The sequence below is a fragment of the Ursus arctos genome, unplaced genomic scaffold (genome assembly GCF_023065955.2).
Source record: "Ursus arctos isolate Adak ecotype North America unplaced genomic scaffold, UrsArc2.0 scaffold_7, whole genome shotgun sequence".
Classification (NCBI taxonomy): domain Eukaryota; kingdom Metazoa; phylum Chordata; class Mammalia; order Carnivora; family Ursidae; genus Ursus; species Ursus arctos.
In genome coordinates this window covers 51830422-51856919 of record NW_026623089.1, presented here as the reverse complement: position 1 = coordinate 51856919, position 26498 = coordinate 51830422, and the positions used below count along the sequence as shown (strand labels likewise).

General features: G+C 41.0%; 1 protein-coding gene and 1 long non-coding RNA gene across 6 annotated transcripts; one reads left to right on the top strand and one right to left on the bottom strand.

Annotated features, from left to right (window-relative positions):
• Positions 1-126: 126 nt before the first annotated feature.
• Positions 127-22292, bottom strand: PLA2G12B (phospholipase A2 group XIIB). 5 transcript variants are annotated; one of them, XM_026504437.4, is made up of 4 exons: positions 21924-22292; positions 11933-12021; positions 8224-8389; positions 127-1626 (listed from the first exon to the last, which is right to left on the bottom strand). In XM_026504437.4, exons 1-4 carry the CDS (start codon positions 22132-22134, stop codon positions 1505-1507), a joined length of 588 nt encoding a protein of 195 aa, XP_026360222.1. In that variant the 5' UTR covers positions 22135-22292; the 3' UTR covers positions 127-1504. The 5 variants fall into 5 exon arrangements, with proteins under 5 accessions (XP_026360222.1, XP_026360223.1, XP_026360224.1 ...); XM_026504438.4 differs by having other exon boundaries at positions 127-1623; XM_026504439.4 differs by having other exon boundaries at positions 11945-12021; positions 21924-22268.
• LOC130543057 (uncharacterized) lies at positions 15387-26478 on the top strand. The gene is made up of 2 exons (XR_008958083.1): positions 15387-22145; positions 23194-26478. It is a non-coding gene; the product is annotated as an uncharacterized LOC130543057 (long non-coding RNA).
• The last annotated feature ends 20 nt before the right edge of the window (positions 26479-26498 follow it).

Here is a 26498-nt window from a genome sequence, read left to right as displayed (position 1 = left end):
AACATGCATTTAAGAGATTCAATGAACTGTAGACAAAATTCGGTACCATATGCCCTCTTATCTGGCATTCTATGCCCTCAGACTAATAAGGCAATAGAAAAAGATGTAAAATTATACCATACTCTATTTTGTAGGTAGATGCTTAATAAATTTTATTGAAATAAATATTATAAACTACAGGGATAAATTTTATATGCAATCAAATGCAATTTCTTATTATGCCAATTAATTTTATGGCTTTACATAAGATCAGGAAACAGATTTTCTTCTTGTTCTTTTTAGAAATGACTATCACCAACAATTCTTAATGCAACCAGTAAATTTAACAAAAGGAAGGGAAAGACAGAATGACCTAGGTCAGCAATTGGCCAACTTTTTCTGTCAAGGGCCAAATGGTAAACATTTTAGGCTTTCTGGCCGTGCAGTCTGTCACGAGTATTCAGCTCTGAGGCTGTAGCACAGGCGCGCCATAAACCAAGGAGAGCATGGCTGCGCTCCAAGAAAACTTCACAGAGGCAGACGTTAGGCCTGATTTGGCCCATGAGCTTCATTTGCCAATCCCTGACCTTAGTGGACCTCAGCCTTCCCAGTGCGTCAGAATCAGGTGGGGAGCGTTTATCCACCAATAGGTAGATACCACCCCCAGAAATTCTTTGTTTTTTAATGGTCCTCCGGTGATTCTAATCTGTAGTCAGAGTTAAGAAACATAGTTTACGGACTGACCATTTGTGTCCCCCCAGATTTCAGGGACTTTACCTAGCTATCTGCAGTGGCAATTTTTACCACGTACTTCTCAGATCTTAACATGACACTAACACCACTTAGGAATTGGGAATATCAACAGGAATAGTTCGTTGAAGGAAAAAATGGAACCTCAGAGACCTAACTCCATCTGACCTCCACCTTCATTGGCCTTAACCAGGTAAGTCTCTGACCTTTCCCACCTGTTCTCATCTCTCCAGCACCAGTGGGAATGATGGTTATCATCAGTGGAACTTACCAGGCTGGGTTCTGTTCTCTTCTAAGTGAAATGGAAGTACATTGGTGATAATGGAATTCATTCATTTCTTTTCTAAAAAATACACTTTATTAAATGTGAGATGCTTACTGGCAACTGAAAGATGAACCAGAGGAAAGTCCTTGCCTCCCAAATGGTTGGACTCTGCAAAATTTCACTTATGAATATAATTACCAAGTCCAGGAATCCCAGTGTTTTAGTCTTTATTTTAGTCTTTAAACTAAGAACTGAATTGCCAGGCAAATGTGTTTCGGCTGGGGAGACCATCGTTAAAATGAAGAGTAGTCTTCAAATCACTCCATGGCTTTTTTCCAGTTCTCCTCAAAGGATGGGACTCACTTCTCAGCTAGTAGAACAAGGTTTTCTTTCTCTTGCTTTGTGGTATCCAAACTTTTGGAAGCAAGGAGGAGACACATCTGCCACACTACCATCTCAGAGACTGACAGCTGTGGCATCATTCAAAACCAGGAAGAGATCACCTCTTTCTCATAATTCTACTTTCTCTTCTTCTGCACAGATGCAGGCTGCCCGTTGGCTATTCATAAAAGGTCGGCAGCCCAAGGTCCATACAGTATTGAACACAGTATCAGCCAGAGAATCACAAGCTACTTGAAAAAGATGAAGAGAAATAAAAGGTTAATATACTAGACTACCTGAAGTAGATTGAGTAATTTTAAGAAGCAGTGTAATTCCAAGGATGACATGATATCTGGAGGAAGGTTAAGGCAGTAAGCCAAATACAGAATTAAAAAGAAAAACATACATGTAAGAGAAGTTTTTTCATAAGCTTCCATCCAAACTAGTAAAGCAGAATATACTTTGGGGTACCCTTCTTTTATGGGCCTCCAGGTCTAAATCATGTTTAGCAATCAGAACTCCCATACCACTGTGCTCACTCCATGGAAACTCTACCATTTTTGCAGAATACTCACCCAGATAACTCCACTATGTTTCCTATAGCCTTCTCTGTTCAAGTGTGGGATGAATAACAATTCACTCATTGAAAAAACATGTGTGTTGGTCAGTAATTCTGTTAGTCATCTGGGATACAAAGACCAAAGACATCCCAACCCAAGTATTCACAGTTTGGACAGAGGCGGACAAGATGGATAGGTAAACAAATGGTTACACTACACCATGATAGAAGTGATATTAAGGTTGTATGGGAACCCACAGAAAGAGTCTCTATCCTTTTGGGGGTAAGGGTTATTAGGGAAGGCATCTCAGAACACCTTCCATTTGAATTTTGATAGGGATTGCATTGAACCTGTAGGTTGTTTTGGGTAGTATGCACGTTTTAAGAATATTAATTCTTTTGGGGCACCTGGGTGGCTCAGCCGTTAGGCATCTGCCTTTGGCTCAGGTCATGATCCCAGGGTCCTGGGATCGAGCCCTGCATCGGGCTCCCTGCTTGGCGGGAAGCCTGCTTCTCCCTCTCCCACTCACCTTGACTGTGTTCCCTCTCTCACTGTCTCTCTCTGTCAAATAAATAAAATCTTAAAAGAAAAAAGAATATTAATTCTTTTAATCCATGATCACAGAATATCTTTCCATTTATTTGTGTCATTCTCAGTTCTTTCATCAATGTCTTATATATTTCAATGCACAGGTCTTCCACTTCCTTGGCTAAATTTATTCCTGGGTATTTTATTCTTTCTGATGCAATTGTAAATGAAAAAATTTTTAAATTTCTCTCTCTGATAATTCATTGTTAGTGTACAGAAACAAAACTGATTTTTTTTTAAAGATTTTATTTATTTATTTGACAGAGATAGAGACAGCCAGCGAGAGAGGGAACACAAGCAGGGGGAGTGGGAGAGGAAGAAGCAGGCTCCCAGCAGAGGAGCCTGATGTGGGGCTCGATCCCATAATGCCGGGATCATGCCCTGAGCCGAAGGCAGACGCTCAACCGCTGTGCCACCCAGGCGCCCCAAAACTGATTTTTTGTATATTAATTTTGTATCCTGTGACTTTACTGAATTTGTTTATTAGTTCTAATAGTATTTTGGTGGAGTCTTTAGGGTTTTACATATACAATATCATGTCATCTGCAAATAGTGATAGTTTTACATCTTCCATTCCAATTTAGATGTCTTTTATTTCTTCTTGCCTAATTGCTCTGGCCAGGATACTTCCAATACTATGTGAAATAAAAGTGGTGAAAGTGAGCATTCTTGTCTTATTCCTGATCTCAGAGGGAAAGCTTTCAGCTTTTCTCCATTGAGCATGATGTTATCTGTGGGCTTGTCAGGTATGGCCTTTATTATGTTGAGGTATGTTCCCCCTCTACCTATTGTTGAGAGTTTTTATCACAAATGGATATTGAATTTCGTTAAATGCTTTTTCTGCATCTATTGAGATGACTATATGATATTCATTCTTCATCTTGTTCATTTTGTTCATGTGGTGTATCACACTGTCTGGTTTGCTGATGTTGAAACTTACTTGCATCCCTTGAATAAATTCCACTTGACCATGGTGTACAATCCTTATAATGTATTGTTGAATTAGGTCTGCTAAAATTCTGTTAAAGATTTTTGCATCTATGTTCATCAGGGATACTGACCTGTAATTTTCTTTTCTTGTAGTGTTCTTGTCTAGTTTGGGTATCAGGGTAATGCTGGCCTCATAAAGTGAGTTTGGAAGTGTTCCCTCCTCTTCTATTTTTTAGAAGAGTTTGGAAAGGATGGGTATTAATTCTTTAAATGTTGAAGCCATTTAAATGGATGATCAATTCTTCTTTAAATGTTGAAGCCACTTTAAAAGTCCATCTTGTTCATTTGTTGGGAGATTTTTGATTGCTGATTCAACCACCTTACTGATGATCAGTTTATTCAGATTCAGTTTTTTCATTATGCAGTCTTGGCAGGTTGTGTTTCCAGGAATTTACCCATTTCTCCTCAGTTGTCCAATTTGTTGGCATATAATTATCCATAGTAGTCTCTTGTGATCCTTTGTATTTCCGTGGTGTTAGTTGTAATGTCTCCTCTTCCATTTCTGATTTTATTTATTTGAGTTCTCTCTTTTTTGTTTTTAGTGAGTCTAGATACAGGTTTGCCTATTTTGTTCATCTTTTAAAAAAATAGCTCCTACTTTCATCTATATTTTCCATTATTATTTTAGCCTTCATTTCATTAATTCTGCTCTGATCGTTGTTATTCCCTTTCTTCTACTAACTTTGGGCTCTATTGCTTTTCTTTTTCCAGTTGCTTGAGGTGTGAAGCTAGTTTGTTTAAGATCTTTCTTTTTTTCTTGATATAGGCATTTTATGGCTAGGAATTTCCCTCTTAGTACTGCTTTTGCTGCAGCTCTTAAGTTTAGATATGTTGCATTTTCATTTTCATTTGTCTCAATATTTTTTTTAAAGATTTCTTTATTTATTTTAAAGAGAGAGAGTAGGGGGAGGGACAGAGGGAAAGAATCTCAAGCAGACTCTCTGATGAGTGTGGAACCCGATGCAGGGCTCAATCTCACAACTGTGAGATCATGACCTAGCCGAAATCAAGAGTCAGATGCTGGGGTGCCTGGGGGGCTCCGTCAGTTAAGTGTCCAACTCTCGAATTCAGCTGAGGTTACAATCTCAGGATTGAGAGCAAGCCCCACATCAGGCTCTGTGCAGGGCAGGGAGTCTGTTTGGATTTCTCTCTCTCCCTCTCCATCTGCCCCTCCCCATCACAGTCTTTCTCTCTCTCTTTAAAATAAAATTAAATAAATCTTAAAAAAAAAAAGGAGTCAGACGCTTAACTGAGTGACCCACAGGTGCCCCTCAATATTTTTTTTATTTCTCTTTTGATTGCTTCTTTGGTCCTTTGGTTTTTTGGTACCATTTGTTTATTTGCTCTCTACATTGCTCTCACCACTTCTGTTCAGTATTGTACTGGAAGTTCTAGACAGGACAATTGGCAAGATGAATATATAAAAAGGCATCCAAATTGGAAAGGAGAATGATTTGTAGATGGCATTATCTTGTGTATAGAAAAAACCTAAGGAATCCACTAAAATCTATTAAAATTAATAAGTGAATTCAGCAAGGTTGCAGGATAATAGATCAATATACAAAATCAGTTGTATTTCTGTATGTTATTAATAAATAATCTAAAAATAAAGTTAAGAAAATTTTGTTTACAATAACAACAAAATGAATAAATTAATACTTATGAATAAATTAAACAAAAGAAGTGTAAGACTTGTGCTCTGAAAACTATAAGACATTGTTGAAAGAAATTAAAGAAGATCCAAATAAATGGGAAGACATTCATGTTCATTGATCAGAAAAAATTATTTTGTTAAGATGGTAATATGCCTCAAATTGATCTATAGATTTAACAGAAGCCCTATCAAAATTCCAACTGCCATTTCTTGCAGAAATTGACAAGCTGATCCTAAAATTCATATGGAAATGCAAAGCATCCAGTATATCCAAAACAATCGTGGAAAAAGGACAAAGTTGAAGGACACTTCTTGATTTCAAAGCTTACTACAACACCACAGTAATAAAGACAGTGTGGCACTGGCGTAGATCAGTGGAATAGAATTGAAAGTCTAGAAATAAACACTGCATGTATGTTCAACTGATTTTTGATAAGGGTGCAAAAACAATTGAATGTGAGAAAGAATAGTCTTTCAGCAATATGCAGGAACATCTGTATATCCACATACAGAAGAATGTATTTGGACCTCTTTCTTAAATCACATGCAAAAATTAACTAAAAGTGGATCATAGATCTAAATGTATAAGCTAAAACAAAACTCTTAGAAGAAGAAACTCTTAGAAGAGCAAATCTTTGTGGCCTTGGGGTAAGCAAAGCCTTCTCATATATGACACCAAAAGTACAAGCAACAAAAGAAAAAAATAGATAAATTGGACTTAATAAAAACGTAAAATTTCTGCTTTACAAGTAATTTCATCAAGAAAGTAAAAAACCCACAAAGTGAGAGAAAATATTAGTGAAACCTATGTTCGATAAGGTACCCGTGTCCAGAATATATAAGGAACTCTTACAACTCAATAATAAAAAGACAAGTAACCCAATTTAAAGAGAGGCAAAGGATCTGAATAGACATTTCTCCAAAGCAAATATTTAATGGCCAATAAGCACATAAAAAGGTGCTCATCATAAGCAGTCAGGGAAATGCAAATCAAAACCACAATGTGGTACCGGTTCACATTTGCTGGGGTCTATGATTAAAAAGACAAAGGGACAACTGGCTGGCTCATCAGAAGAGCATGTGACTCAATCTCCGGCTGTGAGTTCGAGCCCCGTGTTGGGTGTGGAGCTTGCTTAAATAAATAAACTTAAAAAAAATGACAGATAATAACAAGGGTTGGTAAGGATGTAGAGAAATTGGAACTTCTATACATTGCTGGGGGGAGTGTAAAATGGTATAGCTGTTTTGGAAAACAGTTTGTCATAAAATTTCCATTATAACCCAGAATTCCCCTCCCAGATATGTACTCAAGAGAAATAAAAAAAAAGTATGTTTCTACAAAAACCCATACATCAATGTTTATACCAGAATTTTTCATGATAGACAAAAGGTGGAAACAACCCAAATGTCCTTCATTTGATGAATTAAAAAAATACATTATATCCATATAATGGAATATAATTTAGCAGTAAGAAGGAATGAAATACTGATACATGCTACCACATGGATAACCTTGCTGAGTTAAAGAACCCAGTCACAGAAGACCACATATTTTATGATTCTATTTCTATGAAATATCCAGAATAGGAAATCAATAGAGGTAGAAAGCAGATTCATGGCTGTCAAGGGCCTGGCAGGGGAAAGATGGAATGGGATTGCTCATGGCTATGGGGTTTCCTTTTGGAGGGATGAAAATGTTCTAAAATTGATTGTGGGGCTGACTGCATAGTTCTCTCAACATATTGTAAAAGCATTTGAATGGTTCAATTATATAGTATGTGAATTATATCTCAATAAAGCTGTTTAACAACAACAACAACAAAATGAATGATCAGAATGTTCCAAGCAGAGGGAACTGTAGAGGCAGAAAGATATGGTCCATCAACCCAAGGAGTTTGGAATGGCAGAAGTCAGGAGAGAAATCAGAAATAAGCACGATGATGCTGGAGAGGTGTGGTAGGGCTGGATCAGAAAGGGCTATGTTCATCATACTAAGGAGTTTCGTTTTATCCCAAGGAAGAGGAACCAACTAGAGGACTTACACAGAGGGTGGAAATGACTGATTCAAGTGGTACAAAAATATATCTGGTCCCTATGGGGAAAAATAGATTGGATGGGACCCAGAGATTAGATTAACTTGCAGTAACCAGGCAAGTGGTATATCAAAGAGATATTGAGGAGAGAGAATCAATAGAACATTGCTTAGAGGAAGTAACTCCACCTGACCCTAGATTAGCAGCGGGTACTTCTTCACCTTTTGTCGGTACAGATAGTGTAATACTCCCTTTACGGGGCCTAATTAATTCTTCATATTTTCAAGCCTTCACACATTCCCTTTGGGACTACACTCTAGACATTGATCTATGAAAACAATTTAAGATTCTTTCTACGGCTGACTTTCTCAGTGGCATGAGGCCAGCTCCTTATAAGCCTTAAACGTCACTTTGCCATCTAAAAATACATAATGCTAATACCTAGATGTAATGTTCTAGTTTTGGAAACTAAAGGATTAAAGCTTTTCCTAAGGTGAATTAGGGAAAAGAAATTACACAATCAGCACTAGAAACTGGGTAGCTATGCAGTTTTTTTAAAAAAATTATCCTCAAGTATACAGAGAGCTTTACACATAGGTTTTTAAAAATTCTTTGCCCAACTGAGAACAAAATAAGGCAAAAAGAGCTTACACCAAACCAAGTGGTCCTATACAAAATAACTCCTGATATGGAAAATTATTTAATAGTGGAATGAATAACCAAAGCCAGTTGGGCAACTCTTTGTCCGGTCTTAAAGGATAGATTTTTATATCTCTGGGAAGGCTTTGGTGTGGCCCTGTCCATCAGGAATGGGGCCAGCAGCTCCTGGGCAGGACAGCAAGAACTTTAGCGAAGGAATGTCCAGAATCTTCCTTTACCCTTCCTATGTTCATCACAGTGTTCTAGAAAGAAAGTTAGGGGAGCTCTAATGGTCTCTTTGCATCGAGGAGCTCTGGATACATTTCTGTAAGAAAACAGGAACAGAACTCCCTGCTCACCAGTAGATGCCCTTAAGAGACCTACCTTCCACTTTGGAGACAAAGCCCAGACTCCGCTTCAGGTCAGAACAGATGGAGTGGAGACACCACCGGAATTTTGCATCACAGCGATACTTATTGGCACCACAAGTGTCATAACAGACATCCAGCTGGTTGCAGCACTTGGTCATTGCCGGAATGCCCAAGTCCATCTGCGGAAAAGCGAAGGAAGAAAACGCCACGTTTAGACCAACGACCTCAGGCAACCTTGCCCTCCTTGTTATGAGCTAGCCAGTCCTCGAATTCCTGCTACACGCGCAGATCAATTCTGAAATGCCAGCCACTCGGGAGAACACATCCGGTTGACAGTCACAGGATGTTAAGTTTCCGTCATGGTTTAGTTATTAGTTTCTTAACTCTGAATAGCCCATTTTCTTCTTTTTCTTTTAGATTTGGTAATTTTCAAAGTCACAGGCCACTACAGTGATGAAAATAGAGATCAGAAGGTTAGTGAAGAAGGCAAAGCTATGGGACTTCAACTAAGACCTATGTAATGTGAGATTTCGCTTGAACAAAGGATCTGAAGGCTCAGAAGTATGAAAAATTAAGCCTTAGTTCATCAAGCGGTCACCAGCATTTATCAGGGACCCATCCCACACAGCACTGTTTTAAAGGTGTGTGTATGTGTCGGGGAGCAGAGCGGGCTCTAGAACATGTGGTTCCTGACCACAGGCGGACTGTGGTCAATGGCAAGATCTAACACACACACGCGCGCACACACACACACACACGTATTAAGCATCCTATAAACAGTTATAAATGCTGTGGCATAAACTGAGTAGTGAAGTTCGTAGAATGCCACATCTAGAGTCTGATGACTCTACATGGGTTTCTTTGGAGAGGATTATGAGGAATGAGGTTAGACTTAGGGTGTATCAGGGAAAGGAAGGAGATATGAACAAATCATATGTGAGCAAGTCGGTTTGTTTAGTCTTTCAAGGGCTTAGCAGGGACGAATTTGTTTGTTTGTTTGTTTATTACTTTTTAATTAGAGAGAAAGGCAAGTCGGTGGATGGCCCTGACTTCCAAAGTAACTGGTAAGAATTGATAAAGACTCTGGAGCAAGGCGGAGACATGACAGAATGAATGATTATAGGGAGCGATCGTTCTGTGGTCTATGAAAGAGTTTGGACCAGAGGTGTCGAGACGCAGGTAGAGCATCTTAGAATCTTTGGCACTTCTGATCATATAGACTTGGACCCGAGGGGAAATTGTGGAAATCTGGTTTCACAATATAGGTGGGGATTGATTAATCAGCTATTATAGATCCTTTCCACTTGGGTCTCCTTAAGTTCCCCCCTTTTGAACTTTTACTCCAAGGCCACCTAAAGCAGAATATGGACATTGGTAGTTTAAAATGCCCTTCTGAGAAAAAGGGAAGAAAACACACTGTTACATTGAGAGGTAATGTAATTCACTAGACAAGACAACAGCATGGGCTCTGCATTTCTGGGCAGATCCCTATCACTGCTTCCTTCCATTTTGCTTGTACCTCATCCCTACAGCTAAACATCTATCACAGCGGAGGTAGCAAAATCTGGTGAGTATAGTCGCTATCATCAAGTCAACTAAATTGGAAATTCTTGAACTAGTTCTAAAGAATACTTGTACCGATAAACAAAATGACATTACTCCCAAAATAGAGTGCATACTGTTGTTGAAAACTGACCTCTGTGCTCCGGAGCCAAAATATGTAATGTGAAGACAGAGTTGGGGATAAAGAAGGGACATAGTTTATTCCTTTGCCAGGTAAAGGGGGCTGCAGCGGACTAATGCCTCCGAGACTGCAAGCCCATCCTGGGGTAAGAGCCTGAGAGGTTGTATAGGAAAATACAGGATTGGGGCAGGTTCACTAGGAATGTGGTTTGTGCTGCCAGCCGTGTCCCTTATGTCTTCTGGTGCTGACACTGGCCATGCACGTCTCGTTACTAAGTATCAACATCCTCACCGAGTTCCTAGAACAAAGGATTCTACAGCAAAACAGTGATAGGGAGAGGGAGGTTTCAAGAATGAGGAAGAGAAAAATTTGTTGACAAGTTGAGCCTTGTTGAAGCATTAATGTGTCCATGTTAATAATTTCCACCCACTGGTACATTTCTATAGAGGTTTCGATACCACTTTCATAGCTACTAAATCGGTATCAAGTATAGTAGCCAAAAAAGGGGATTTCTCTAATATAAATACATATCTGAAAGAGATTGCCTTTCCTCTGTGTCTACACACATCTTGATGATTGTGGACAAGGCTGGGCATATGGCCGTGCAGGTTATGCGGTATGTGAAAGCGTCGTATCAAAGGGGACATCTCCCCACAAGACATCATAGATTTGTATGTTTATTAAGGAAAACGTCTAGCCAGGTGCCGGGGTGATGTAGTCGGTTAAGCGTCTGAGTCTTGGTGTTGGCTCAGGTTGTGATCTCAGGGTCGTGGGATCCAGTCCCTTGTTGGGCTCTGCGCTCAGCACGAGTCTGCTTAAGATTCTCTCTCCCTCTCCCTGTGTTCCTCCCCTTGCTCTCTCGTGTGCTCTCTCTCGCTCAAATAAATAAATAAATCTGTAAAAAAGAAAAGAAAAGAAGAGAAAAATGTCTAGTCAATGGCAAATTTCCTCTTCTAACAATCAGTATATTAGGATGAATTTCTGACAAATGGAAGAGGAAAGGGGACATTTTCCCAATTTGCACAAAAATGCCACATTGGTGGGCAGCATTCTTTTTTAAAGATTTTATTTATTTATTTATTTATTTGAGAGAGAAAGAGAGAGCGAGCACAAGCAGGGGGAGCGGCAGAAGAAGAGGGAGAAGCAGACTCCCCGCTGAGCAGGGAGTCTGATGAAGGGCTCAATCCCAGGACCCTGGGATCATGACCTGAGCCGAAGTCAGACGCTTGACCAACAGAGCCACCCAGGTGCCCCAATGAGCAGCATTTTTGATAGAAGAATAAACATTACGCTGCTTAGAAAACGATTACAAAGTAAAATCTTTTGAATCAGCAGAAAAGTGAAATTAAGCTTGATTAAGGCAGAATTCAAAATCATAGCTTAGATGTGAAATCCCTCTACCCACATTTTACATAACACCTCTTTTCTGAAGTAAAAAAGATAAAAGGGCCTCCAAGAGGTCTTAAGATCAATCAGTTTATTATATTGTTTTCAAGGGAGGCCAGTAGTTTGAGGGAACAGCCAGCAGTAGGAGGAGAAATGTTTAGCCAGCGGCTAGATGGGAGGTGCGGGTGGGGGCTGGGTGCTTGTATGTGGGTGGGTATGTGGAGACACTATGATCTTAATACTCTGAACATTAATGATTTGATGCTACCAGCATGAAATCAACCACTTGCAAAAGTCTTTGCCGGTCAGTGCCAATGGCTCCAGCACATCACAGGGAAAGTCTCACTCAATTTAAATAAGTCAAACTTGTCATATTTCATATGAAGTGATGTTTGATTACTTAAGATTCGGCTGATACTTGCAGTGGTGACTTTAAAGTTCACTACACAAGATCTTATCTGAGGGACAGCTGCCTCTGATAAAAGGAAATCAGATACTTTCTTTGAAAATTATCTCCCTTACTCTGTATCCAATTTAAAATAATTATCCTGATCAACTATATTTCATAAATGATCACTCCCATCATTGATAACTCTTGGACTTGCCTTCGTTAAAACCAATCAACTAAGAAAACAATGGTGGTGGTACATACACTTTCTGGTACCTTAAGACCCAGGAAATAGGAGCTGCAGCCGTTGGGCTCCTGAGGCTTGTAGCCAGGTCTGGGCATTGGTGCCTTTCCTAGCAGGAGAAAGAGAGGAAAGAAGCAGGAAGAAATATTTAGAAATTAAGCATTTGGGAACATTCATCAAATAAAAGTTATCTAAAAGCATATTCAATTTTTCCTTTTTAAAGTCCACATTCCTCAGCAGATATTCACATCCCAATTAAGTAGTAATGATGGTGGTGATGATGATAATGTCATAAAAGGGTAATAATCTTCAGACTAGCTTGGCGTTTTTCTCCTAATCTCAAAGAATTTTATGAGCATTCATTTACTAACAATTCTAATGTTTTGTTTTGTTTTCATTTTTTCTTCCTAATTTTTTATTTTTTATTCATTTCTTTTATTTAAAATCAGTTAACACATAGTGTATTATTAGTCTCAGAGGGAGAGGTCAGTGATTCATCAGTTGCATATAACACCCAGTGCTCAGTACATCATATGCCCTCCTTGATACCCATCACCCTGTTACCCCAACCCTCCACCCACCTCCCCTCCAGCAACCCTCAGTTTGTTTCCTGTAGTTAAGAGTCTCTTACGGTTTGTCTCCCTCTCTTATTTCATCTTGTTTCATTTTTTCCTCCCTTCCCCTACAATCATCTGTTTTGTTTCTCAAATTCCACATAGAAGTGAGATCATGTGGTATTTGTCTTTCTCTGACTGACTTATTTCGCTTAGCATAATACCCTCTAGTTCCATCCACTTCACTGCAAACGGTGAAATTTCAATTTTTGATGGCTGAGTAATATTCCATTGTGTATATATACCACAACTTCTTTATCCATTCATCTGTCAATGGACATCTGGGCTCTTTCAATAGTTTGGCTATTGCGGACATTGCTGCTATAAACATTGGGGTGCATGTGCCCCTCCAAATCACTATGTTTGTATCTTTTGGATAAATACCTAGTAGTGCAATTGCTGGGTCATAGGTAGTTCTGTTTTTAACTGTTTGAGGAACCTCCATGCTGTTTTCCAGAGTGGCTGCGCCAGTTTGCATTCCCACCAACAGTGGGAGTCGAGTGTGATCTTGTTCAAGTTTTAAAGCGTTGTGGTCTAAAATATGCAGGGAAGAATCCCTATCTTTTGGGACCTTTTGAGATCTGATTTGTGACCCAGTATGTGATCTATTCTGGAGAATGTTCCATGTGCACTCAAGAAGAATGTGTATTCTGTTGCTTTAGGATGGAAAGCTCTGAATGTATCTGTGAAGTCCATCTGGCCTAGTGTGTCATTCAAAGCCCTTGTTTCCTTGTCGATCATCTGCTTGGATGAGCTGTCCATTGCTGTGAGTGGGGTGTTAAAGTCCCCAGCTATTATCATATTATTATCAATGCGTTCCTTTAATTTTGTTATTAATTGGTTTATATAATTGGCTGCTCCCAAGTTAGGGGCATAAATATTTACAATTTTACAATTCCAGACAGGGTCTCTATAGATTTGCCTATTCGGGACATTTTGCATAAGTGGAATCATGTAATTTGTGGCCTTTTCTGTGCTCCTCTCACTGAGTGTCGTGTTTTCAAGGTTCATCCACGTCGTACGTTGGATCAGTGTTTCATTTCTTTTTGTTGTCAGTAAATATGATGAACATTTAGGTTTTTCCCACTTTTCGGCTGTTATGAAAATGCCACGGCAAACATTACTTTGTGTGGACAATATGTTTTCATTTCCCGCGAGGAATAAAACTTCTAGTTTGTATGCTGACTCTGTTTAACATTTCGAGGAGCTACCAGACTGTTTTCCAAAGTGGTGGCATAATTTTACATTCCCCACAGCAATGTATAAGGGTTCTGATTTTTCCGCATCCTCTCCCCCACTTGTTATAATCTTTTTGATTGCAGCCATCCTAGTGAGTATGAAGCGGTATCTCATGGCCATTTTGGTTTGCGTCTCCCTAGTAACTAATTATGTCGGTCAGCTCTTCCTGTGCTTATTGGCCGCTCATATGTCTTCCTTCCAAATACCTTCTCCCGTTCTGTGGCTTGTCTTTTCACTTTCTTTCTTTCTTTTTTAAGGATTTATTTATTTATTTATTTATTTATTTATTTATTTATTATTTATTTATCAGAGAGGTGGGGAGGGAGAGAGAGCATGAACAGGGCAAGCGGCAGGCAGAGGAAGAGGGAGAAGCAGGCTCCCTGCTGAGCAGGGAACCCAATGCAGGACTCGGTCCCAGGACCCTGGGATCATGACCTGAGTGGAAGGTAGACGCTTAATCGACTGAGCCACCCAAGTGTCCCTTCTTTCACTTTCTTGATTGTATTCTTTGAATAGCCAAAGTTTTTAATTTTGATGACATCTGTCTACTTTCTTTTTTTTTTTTTTAGGTGAAATTCACATTTCCATCTTAAAGTGCACAGTTCAGCGACATTCAGTACTTTGATAATGTTGTGCGACCATTGCCTCTGTCTACTTCCAAAACACTTTCATCACCCTCCAAAGGAGACCAAATGCCCATTAAGCATATTCTCTCCTCCTCCCAACCCCTGGCAACCACTAATCTGCTTTGCTCTAGGGATTTACCTATTCTGGGTATTTGAATAAATGGAATCATACAATATATATCATTTTGTGACTGCCTTCTTTCACTTAACATAGTATTTTCATGGTTCATGTATGTTGTAGCAGGTATCAGTACTTCATTCTTTTTTATGGCTGAATACTATTCCATTCTCTGGATGTTTATTCATCCATCCATTGATGGACATTTTGGCTGTTTTCATCTCTTGGCTACTGTGAAGAGTGCTGCTGTGAACACGGGTGTGCAAATATTTGTTTGAATATCTGTTTTCAATTCTTTTGGGGACAGATACCTAAAGAGTGGAATTGCTGGGTCATACAGCAGTGCCGTGCTGAACTTGTTGAGAAACCATTCAGCTGTGTTCTTCAGCAGCTGAACCATTTTCCACTCCCACCAGCACTGCCCAAGGGTTCCCATTTCTTCACGTCCCTCGCAGTCTCACTGCACTGCATCCAGGTGTGGATTGTATATTCTTCTCCTGGTTGGAACAATCTGAAGGCCTGGTTTCCTTCACTCTGGATAATTCACAGCCACTGTCTGAATGTTTTCCTTTCCTCATTCTCCCTAATTTCTCCTCCTAGGCCTCATATTACTAAATTTTAAATCCTCTTAACTCTGTCCTTTGTATATCTTAACCTCTCTTTTACATTTCCATCCTTTTTTCTCTCTCTGCACTGAATTTTGACTAGCTCTTCAAGTTGATTTTCCATTTCACTAATTCTCTCTAGGTTCACTAATCTGCTATTTAACCCAATCACTGAGATTTTTCTTTCAGTGACTATAATTTTCACTTCTTGGAATCCTATTTGATTCTTCTTTTAAATCTGCATATTCATTTTCACTGAGTTCTGTCTTTTTTATTATGTTTTCTAGTCCTTCTTTTCTTTCTTTAATAATTTCAAATATTCTTGTTTTATTATTTTACGGTCTCCAGTTTTGGGGGTGCTAAGTCAGTTTTTAATGTCTGCTGAGTTTCCTCATATTGGGTTATCTTTTCCCATGGCGTGCAATATTCTAGTAAGACTTCAACTTCAGGAGGGCTTGTGTTTCTAAAGGAATTCCTGGGCCCCGAGTCAGGTACTACAGAGCGGTTCCTCAGTTACCTTTGCTGTGGCTCCAAGAGTCTTAAGATTCTGTAAACACTAGTATTTTTGTTAATTTCTCAGCTTGGAGCTCACACCAGGCCAACTGTATAAGTTCAAATTCCTCACCTGTGAATAGAATATGTTTGGAGTAGTGATTTTTAAATTTAAAATAAATTTTTTATTATTAACAAAGAATGCTTCAGGGGTACAGGTCTGTGATTCATCAGTCTTACACATGGAGTAGTGATTTTTTGGTGGGTGCTCTTTATTCTGCCTTCAAGCCTCAGCCCCAAGGGGGTGGAAACCATCCCTGCTACTTTCTTGGAATATTGGATAGATCTTTTCTAATCCATTTAAACAGACTGGGCAGCTCCTCGGGCTCTAAGCTTTATACAGACTAATCAGTTCCAAATTCCCAATTCTTACAAGTGAAAGCTACCCTTCCTCTCTTTGTATGAGTACTTTTTTAATAGTTTTAAATATTTAAATATTTATTTATTTATTTGAGAGAGAGAGAGAGAAAGAGCAAAGCAGGGGGGAAGGGCAGAGAGAGAGGGAGAAGCAGGCTCCCCAGCAGAGCAAGGAGCCTGATGAGAGGCTCGATCTCAGGACCCTGGGATCATGACCTGAGCCAAAGGCAGATGCTTAACTGACTGGACCACCCAGGCGCCCCTCTTTGTATGAGTATTAAAACCCATTCTTCAGCCCCTGGAATCTACATATGTTCCAGACTAAAAACTCCAAGGTTTTTAGCATCAGCCCCTGCTCACCACTTTGGCACTGCTATTCCCTTTCAACTGGAACTTACAGGTTTCCCTTTATTCCATTCGAGCTGAGGGTGTACATTTTTTTAGTGTTTTCTTTTCACCCAACATTTCTTATTTGTGATGGAGAGGAACTGTGCTTATTGATGGAGTCTGCCAGCCCACCAGTAATCCCTACATAACTTTGCAAAGTTCTTGAGAAATGTAACCTACCACTCATAAGGTACCAACCTACTCTGTATGTGCACATGCGTGTGTGTGTGTGTGTGAGAGAGAGAGAGAGAGAATTACCAACTCTTGCGGAATGGGTAAAATGTATTAAATAATGTTAGTAATCAAATTTACACATAATGAAAATAATCACCCTATGGCATAGATTGAATGTGAATTGTCTCTTGTAGATAAGATGATTATGGTGATTTTATTTTTTCTTTGGATTGGTCTTTTACAAATGTCCTACACATACTAGCTTTAGAGAAATTAGGAGGGAAATTTTTCAGGAAGAAAGCAATGTGTAAATTTTGTGATAATACTTATCTCTTTAGTAATTTTGCTGAGAAAGAGCTTTTGCAGCAGATGCAGTGAGGTTTCCTGGGTTACCCTCTGCCTTTTTTCGTGTTTGATGACTCACAGAAGATAAAATTCTGATATCCCAGTTTGAAAGCTAATAGAACTCCAACTCCAGACACTTCCTACCTGTCCTGTTATTTATTTATTTATTTTTTGTATTTAATAGTTCAGGATTAGCTGTAGGAATTCCATTTAGGAATGAAGCTTGAAAGAAAAGTTCTAAGAAAAAGGGTGTTGGTTTGTGTCTGGGCAGAAATAATTTACTATATCCTCAACTTACAGTTTGAGCTGTTTTGAGTTGCACTGAGTCTTTACGGTTTGATGTTTTGAGTCTAGGCACCGATAATGTACTATGTCCACAGATGAATTTTATTTTCTGGTTTCGGCTATTTACAGGAACGGGAGGCTGACCCCTTGGTCCTCTAGTTCATGGGTTGCCAAACGATGGCCCAAGACCAGCCCATTGCCTGTTTCTGTATAGCCTGCCGGCTAAAAATTGTTCTCATATTTTTAATTGGGTGGGGGGGGAGTCAAAACAAGGATAATATTTAGCCTCATGTGAAAATTACATGAAGCTCAAATTTTAGTGTCCGTAAAAAAGTTTAATTGGAACACAGCAAGTCCTTTATTACATTTTAGCTATGGTTGCTTTCACAGAAAAAACGAACAGAAGGGTGTTCTAATTGTGATGTGAGGTTGGCTTTCTAAGACACAACCCTGAGAAGCCATAAAGAAAAAGACTGACAGACTTGATCTTATGAAAATGAAAACCTTCTGAACAAAGTGAAACACCACAGAACACGCCAGACCCTTGAGAGACAAACGAGGGAGAGTCAGGGGGAGGTTTAGCCCCGAAAGCAGAGTTCTGCCGCAGGCACGACACAAAAAGAACAGTAAAAACTTCTGGGCTTTATTACCCAGGTCAAGGGTTTCGTCGTCCCGGGAGGGTGTGTCTCTTCTCCCCACCCAGCTGGCTCCTGCAGAAACTGTGCTCCCCTGGGAATCTACTAAAGAATCAAAGTACTTCATTTGAAATGTACATCCTTCCAGGGGCACCTGGGTGTCTCAGCTGGCTAAGCGTCAACTCTTGATTTCAGCTCAGGTCATGATCTCAGGGTCGTAGGATGAGCCCCGAATTGGGCTCCAGACTCACAGGGAGTCTGCTTGAGATTCTCTCTTCTTCGCTCTCTGCCCCTGCCCTGCTCGTGTGTGGCTCTCTCTCAGATAAATAAATAAATCTTTTTAAAAAAATAAACATATATCCTTCCAGGAACACTCAAATATAGCATGAGGAACACATCAAGGGAATAAAGCAGAACTACGACAATTTTACTGAAGCAATAAACTCCATTTCAGTCCCTAAAACAGAGTAAGTTACTGCAGGAGGGAGGATGACCAACTTGTCCTGGTTTGCCTGGGACTGCCTCTGTGTTAGTGCTGGAAGTCCATATCCCAGGAATCCCCACCCTGACCCTGCCTCTTCCCTCAGTCCCCAGCAGACTGGGACATTGGGTCACCTTAGCACGAGAACAATCTTTGCCTCTGAACCAGTGGCTATTTCCTTTTCTCAGGCTATGGATCCCCTTACGAATCTGATGAAGGCTGTGAATCCTTTCCCTGGAAAAAGACACAAACTCACAGGCTCATAAAATTTTGCTCTAGATTTTACACAGATAAAACACCCTCTTGAAAAAAGAAGACCTATATTTAAAGATACTTTTTCTAGAACTAAACCCAAGGAGAAATTCATCATGAGGTCCTTTTATCAAAGTGTGAATAAAGACACAGAAACTCTGCTCCAAATACCCTCATCCAAAGACCTTCACAAAGGCACAGAACACTTAAATCATCATTTCTTCCAGAAGTTGAGAGGGTGTTGTCCAGCCACTGGGATTTCTGTGTTTTTTAAATTTTATGTTGAAGGAGAACGGGAAGAATCTGAATGCATAGTTAACCTGTTCAACAGACCATCTTTCTCATAACGTTTATAAAATTTGGTATCTGCCATGATCCACACATAGCACTAATTCTTTATATGTATTATCTTTCTGATAACAACCTTATAGGTTGTAAGGTAGGTGTTATTAACATTATTTATAAACATGACTCAGCAAAGGTTGAGAGAGTTAGGTAACTTGCCCAAGGTCACCAGCAATGGAATTCACGCACCCCTACCCCCAGTTCAAACCCATGATTTTTCCATTACTAGTTATTTCTCAAAGTCTGGTTCAAGAGCCACCTGTGCAGCTCCAGAGTCCTACCACAGACCTATTGGCTCAGCATCTCCGGGGGGCGGGAGAGGGAATCTTGTTTACATTAGTGCAGATCCCTGATAGCAGTTCGGCTACACCTGTTATTGATACCTGCTGAATCTCATTATATGTACAGCCCGATCCTTGGCAATTACAGATTTTGCGTGTTGACATGAAAACAAGCTGCTGTAGATCTCCGAAGTGGGGAAAGGAACGTTGACACAATGTTGTAGGACACAAATACACCTTCACCTGTCTGAACAACCCATGGGCTGAAGTTCTCCAAGAATGACCTCTTAAAATAGCGCTCCATACCTTGACTGCACTTGATAATCACCTGGGAAATATTAAAAATACTGATATCTCCAACCCACGGAGATTCTGATTAAATTGGTTTGGGCAGCAGTTTTGAAAGCCCCCCAGGTGCTTGTTAAGTGCAGGGCCAAGATAGAGAACTAAGGTTTTAAGTAGTTGTTAAGTACCTACCAAATAGAAATTTTTTCTTGTAGACTAATTGTGGTTAAATTATTTTCTCTGACAAAAGATTGTAGCCTTCAAAGCAGATTTTTTTTTTCAGGAGTGTGGTCTCGGGACCAGCAGCGCCAAAATCACCTGGAAACTCTTAGAAATGCAAATTTTCTGGCCCCACCCCTACCTACCGTTCTACCCAATCAGAAACAGGGGGGAGGAGGCAGGGGAGGGGGGGAGGGGCAGCAGTCTTTTTAAGCAAGCCCACCAGCCGATTCAAAGTACACGGGAGTTTGAGAACCACCGCTTTAAAGAGAGAAGCGTTATGCACAAGAAGTGTATCAGAAAGCAAACTGAGAAAGGACAGGGACTCAGCTAATTATTAGGTATTATCTCTTCCAAAGATTGCTTCATTCACAGTCAACCCGAGAAGATATTTTGTACTATTTGGCCACAGCCTCCAGGTTCTCGGCTCCACCGAGTTCCAAAGGTAATAAGGCTTAATCCCGTATTTCCTGCGTGTTTTTCAGGCCCCTCCTTATGGGCTCTGTTTTCGGAGTGACTGGAGTTATTTGCCTTCCTGCAATGTCTCTGTTGACTGTCCCCCATCCCCCTTCAGTGACTGCTGGGCCTGCCCAGGGAGAGGCTTGCAACCAAATTTTGCTGACATCTTTAAATGCTATTTTGCTAGAGAAGGAAGAGGAAGGTTTGAGTCTTGTTTTCCTAAAAAATTCCTGTGGTTATGTATTTGCTAAACCACAGACCTAAGTCTCTGAGAGCCTCTAGGAAGGAAAACAGCACCTGTATTTATTCAAAACGTGAAGTGAGTTAACTCCCTTCCTGCACCGTTGTTGCAAACTGGGTGATCTCAGTCCAGTGACCAGGCACTTCTGCATTTGTCCAACCCACGTTGGACAAAGACGGGGCTAGGGGCCCACGGGGTCCTAGCGCAGATGGCTTTCTACCCCATGGGATCTTCACAGAGAAGCTGCAGCTCCTTTGTTCACCGTAACTGCGTGTGGTTAAAACGTGTGTCCTGCAAGGCTTTGGGCTCTGCTGCAAGGATGACCCGTTGTCTCTGAGTCACTTGTGGTTCGTAAGGTAGGGATGTCCCTGGCTCGAAGGTAAAAGGGAGTGAGCGAGACTGGGTGAGTCCAGCAAGTAAGCAGCCCTTTTGAGAGTCTCTCTCGAAGCTGAGTTTTATCTACTGAGTGTTTGGAGAAAATGTTGCTCGAATGGTTTCCTGCTAGGCTGGACTGACTCACCAATTTTATCCAATCTCATGATGAAATGTTTGATAAGCTAAACCATAAACCTAACGCCATGTGAAACTGCGTATCTTTCGAAAACCTGCTCGGCTGCATTTAAAGTTCCCCCGCCTCCCGGCTGCGAGGGCCAGGGCCTCGCTTTCTGCTGCCCTTACACCACTCCCGGTGCAGAGAAGGGAGCTGACGCCGGGGACTCCTCCCGGCAGCCACCGGTGCCCCCCGCTCCCAGGTACCCCCTTCACAGCTCCGGCAAGGTGGAGCTCCTACCCGTTCCCGACTGTGCATCGGACATCAGGCCTGAGGGACCGAGCGGGGCCTGCTCAGCCCGACCCCGGTGGGCAGAGACGGCTGGCAGCAAGCCCTCCCTGTCCCCTGAAGGCCTGCCATTGCTGACTGAGGCGGCGGCGGCAGGGACTGCCCTCCTGGGAGGGTCAGACACACCGACGCCCATCAGAGACTGACAGAGCTGGAAGGAAGGTGTGAACTGCATGAGGGAGAAAGGAGAACCCATCTCCAAACTTAGCACAGCGTGACTGAGGAAGCTGTTTGACCCGCTGCCAGAATTTTCTCGAATGTTCATCTCCAGTGTTCATCCCTAGGAACTCCTCCCAAAGACCCCTCATCTTCTTTCCCCCCACCTCTGCTTCCTGTTCCTCGGAACTGGCCTCATAACAAACTCCTTAAAATGGCCCCGGGGAGCTAGACTCCCTGGAGTAAGTCCGTTAGAAAAGATACAGGAAGCTCAGTGAAATTCGTATTTCAGATAACCACGCAATGATTTGTCAGTGTGACTGTGTCGCAAATATTTCAAATACACTAACAAATTATTGGTTGTTTGTTTGAAATTCACATTTCACTGGAGTCCTGTGTTTTTATTTGCTGAATCTGGCCAGCCGACTTAGGAGCTGGCTGACAGGGAGAGGAGCATGACGACGGACCCCGCTCCAGCTGTCCACAGGTCCCGCAGGAGGAGAAGCCGGGCACTCACCGTATCGGCATCTGTACTGACAGACTCCATTTTTCCCTCCCAGCAGCTCCAGAAAGGAATCGAAGTAGCTGTTGACAGATTCAAAGCTGTCCCTGATGTGCCGAAGGCCCCAGTCTGAATAGGACTCCTCTGCCTCGGGGCTGGTGTCAGTCTGAGCCAGGCCACCCCCCAGACTGAGCCACAAGACCAAGAAGCCGGTGGCCAGCTTCATCCTGAAGCCAGGTAGGCACTGAGGTCTTGCTCAAACCCCAGCCAGCGTCCCAGGAAGTCCAGGTCCACAGCCTGCTGGCCAGATGTCAAGCAGGACTGGAAAGGGGATTATCTGGAACACTCAATCTGTGTATTCCCCAGAGGTGGACTTTAAACATAGCTATGGAGGTTGGGATGAGATCAGGGCAATTAGAAAGGGCAAAGGTTAGGCAGTGGGAGGGCCTGTCTGAGGGATGGCCAGTGAGAGAGAACACTTCAAAGTGGATTCCACAGGCCTGCAGGAGGGAGATGCTGGCCAGCTTGCGGGAGGCATGAGCAGTGGAGCAACTGGAATTCTGCCCCCAACCAGCCTGTTAACCTATTGATCAGTTACAAGTTTGGTTCTCCAGGGCTAATCTCTTGACACGAGAGCTTGTCCCCAGGTCCCAGTGCCACCCCGAAGTCAGTCACCTGTGCATGGTACCATCTCTAGGGAGATTCGGCAGGATGTCCTCAGGGCTCAGGAAACCTCCAGTGACAGTGGGTTAACAGTGTCACCTGTACCGATGGTCAGGATATTGTTGGAGTGTGCTCTAAGTGTGCGTGACATGCGTTCAGATTTGAGACCCCAGCTTCCGCCTTGGTCCCTTCTTGGCTCTCAGACTCCGTCCTCTAACCCAGCAGAGCTCCTAAGTGCAGCCGCCCTACTGCTGGGCCATCTGTGCCTCTTTGCTTACAGCAGCGCTGTTTCCTCCGCGGTCTGAGGCTTGCAGATTGCCCAGGGAAGGCGCTGGGGGGACTCAGCTCGCCTTGTGTTGTTTTTACTTGGGGCTGCTTAGAAGCTAGAAGGGTTATGAGAAACAGTATTTGAAATTTTAGGCTTTAAGACCTTTGACTGGAGTTCAGTGTTTTGGCGTCATTTTCATACTTTGCTTTTAGTCACATGAAGAAATAAATTCCATCCATGAGATCACCAGTCTAGATAAAGGGTGCCTTTATGAACAAAATGAGTCATTTAGGTTCTCTCTCAAAAGTCGGGAAAGCTCCATAGGAAATAATGAATTACATTTCTTCATTTTAGATAAGTCTCAAGACTCAGCCTGCAGAAAAGGCAATGGTTAAAACAGACTTGGTGTGAACAACAACGCCACCAGTATTCTCCAAACCACTGTGCGCGCATTTCACACCAATTCTCTGAAGCAGGGTACGCCTCATTCCCATCTGAGAGGTGACACAGCTGAGCCACAGAGGCAAAAGGACTCCGTCAGAAATGGACAGGCTGTCACTGGTAAAGCGGGCGTCAGGGAGGGCCAAGTACATGATTTGTGGGGCCCAGTCAAAATGGAAATGAGAATCTCTTTATCAAAAAGCAGGAAAAAAGTGCTGCTAAAAGAACTAAAATGTAAAGCTTTTCCTTTAAAAAGGTCTTATTACTCATAAAATATCCTGGGGTAATAGCGATAACTGAGTAACAATATAAACTTGATTTGTTCTGACTTTTCTGCAAATGCATTTAACAGCTTATCAAGATTTACACTCCTATTAACTTCATTTTCAATTCGTATAATCAAAAGCAATGTCAGTTGCTCTTGGCAAATGCAAGATCGCAAATAATATCTGATAATTTTTAATTTTGAGAAGGATCTTTATGCTGATGCAACTGTTACTGGAACTAATAATAGTATTTTTCCCTATTTCTCAATACCATAAAATTTTTATTGTGATAAAATATTCACAACATAATATTTGCCATTTTAACCGTTTAAATGTAGCATTAAGTCCACTAGGTACATTCACAGTGTTGTTCAACCGTCATCACTGCCCATCTCCAGAACTTTTTCATCATCCCAAATTGAAACTCCATACGTATTAAACAGTAATTCCCCATTGCACTCTTCCCCCAGCGTCTGGCAACCACTATTCTTTCTTTCTGTAGTAATTTGCCTATACTAGGCACCACATAGAAGAAATCATACATTTGTCCTTTTATGTCTGGTTAGTTTCACTTAATGTTTTCAAGGTTCATCCATGTTATACTATCAATACTTGATTATTGTAAATAATACAGTTAGGAATATGGGGATACAAATACCTGTTCAAGTCCCTGCTTCCAGTTCTTTGGGGGAACATACCTAGAACTGGATTTGTTAGATCGTGTGGTAATTTTACGTTAAACTTTTCGAGGAACCACCAGACTGTTTTCCACGGTGGCCGCACCATTTACATTCCCCCAGCAGCGCACACGGGTTCCAATTTCTCCACATCCTCACCTACACTGCTTATTTCCTCCCCCTTTTTTTTTTGGCAGTAGCCATCCTACTGGGAGCAAGATAGTGACTCATCATTGCAGATTTACGTTCTCTAACGATTAGTGATGTTGAGCATCTTTTCATGTCCTTATTGGTTATTTGTACATCATCTTTGGAAGAAATGTCTATTCAAGTCCCTCTTTGCCCAGTTCTTTTCCCCGGCTTTACTGAAGCGTAACTGACATAAATATTCTGTGAACTTAAGATGTAGCTCAAGTTGATCTGATACACTTCTATATGGTGAAATGGTTACCACGACAGCATTAATGAACACCTCGCTCACCTTGCACAATTACAGTTTCTTCTTTGTGGTAAGAACAATTTAACATCAATCTTCTTAGCAAGTATATAATACAATATTGTTAACTATAGTCACTGCACTGTACATTACATCCCCAGAACTTTTTTGTCTTGTGACTAGATGTTTGTGCCCTTTTACCGATAATTCCCCAATTTCCCCAACCCCTAACTGGCAACCACTTCCCAAATCTGTTTCCATGAGTTCTGCTTTTTCTAGAATCCACATACAATAGTGATATCACACAGTATTTGTCTTTCTCTGTCTGACTCATACCACTGAATGTAATGCCCTCAAGTTCCATCCATGTTGTCACAAATAGCAAGATTTCCTTCTTTTTCATGGTTGAGTAATATTGCAGTATGTGTGTGTGTTTGGCATTTTCTTTATCCATTCACTGTAGACAGACACTTAAGGTTCTTTCCATACATTCGCTAGTGTGAATAATGCTACAATGAACATGGGAGTATACATATCTCTTCAAGATTCTGATTATGTTTCCTTTGGATATATAACCCAGAAATAGAATTGCTGGATCATATGATAGTTCTATTTTAATTTTTTGTGGGACCTCTATACTGTTTTCTTTTTTATTTTTAATTTGTTTTTGGAGAGTGTGCACACGTGTGACCTGGAGGGTGGGGGCAAAAGGAGAAGAGAGAGAAAGAATCTTACGCAGGCTCCACGCTCGATCTCCTGATCCTGAGATCATGACCTGAGCCAAAATCAAGAGTCAGATGCTTACCTGACTGAGCCACCCAGGCGCCCCTCCATACTGTTTTCCGTAGTGGATGCACCAGTTTACATTCCCACCAGTGCACTTGGGGTTCCCTTTTCTCTATATCCTCACCAACCATGTTATTTTCCTGTCTTTTTGATAACAGTCATTGCAACAGCTGTGAAGGGATATTATGGTTTTGATTTGCATTTCCCTGATGATTGATTATGTTGATTGAGGACCTTCTCATGTACCTGTTGGTCACTTGTATGTCATCTTTGGAAAAATGTCTATTCAGAACACTCAGCCCATTTTTTAATTGGATTATTTGGCTTTTTGCTATTGAGTTGCATGAGTTTGGATATTAGCCCCTTATCAGATACATGATTTGCAAATATTTTCTCCCATAGGTCGCTTTTTCATTTTTTGATGGTTTCCTTTGGGGTACAGAAGCTTTTTAGTTTGATGTAGTCCTGCTTGTTTAGTTTTATTTTTGTTGCTTTTGGTGTCAAATCCAAAAAAAATCATCACCAAGACCAATGTCAAGGAGCTCACCACCTATGTTTTCTTCCAGAAGTTTTATGGTTTCAGGTCTTACATTCAAGTCTATAATCCATTTTGAGTTGATTTTTGTGTATGGTGAAAGATAGTAGTCCATTTTCATTCTTTTGCATGTGACCAGTGTTCCCAGCACCATTTATTGAAGAGACTGTTCTTTTCCCATTCTCTGTTTTTTGGTCCTTTGTTGTTAATTAATTGATCATATATGCCTGGGTTTATTTCTGGGTTCTCTGTTTTTTCCAAGGATCTATGTGCCTGCTTTTATGCTGATACCATGCTGTTTTAATTGCTATAGCTTTGTAGTATAGTTTGAGATCATGAAGTTATGCCTCCAGCTCTGTTCTTCATTCTCAGGATTGCTTTGGCCATTCAGAGTCTATTGTGGTTCCATACAAATTCAGGATTGTTCTATTTCTGTGAAAAAAGCCATTGGAATTTTGATGGGAATTGCATTGAATCAATAAATGTTTTTGGGTATAATGGTCATTTTAATATTCTTC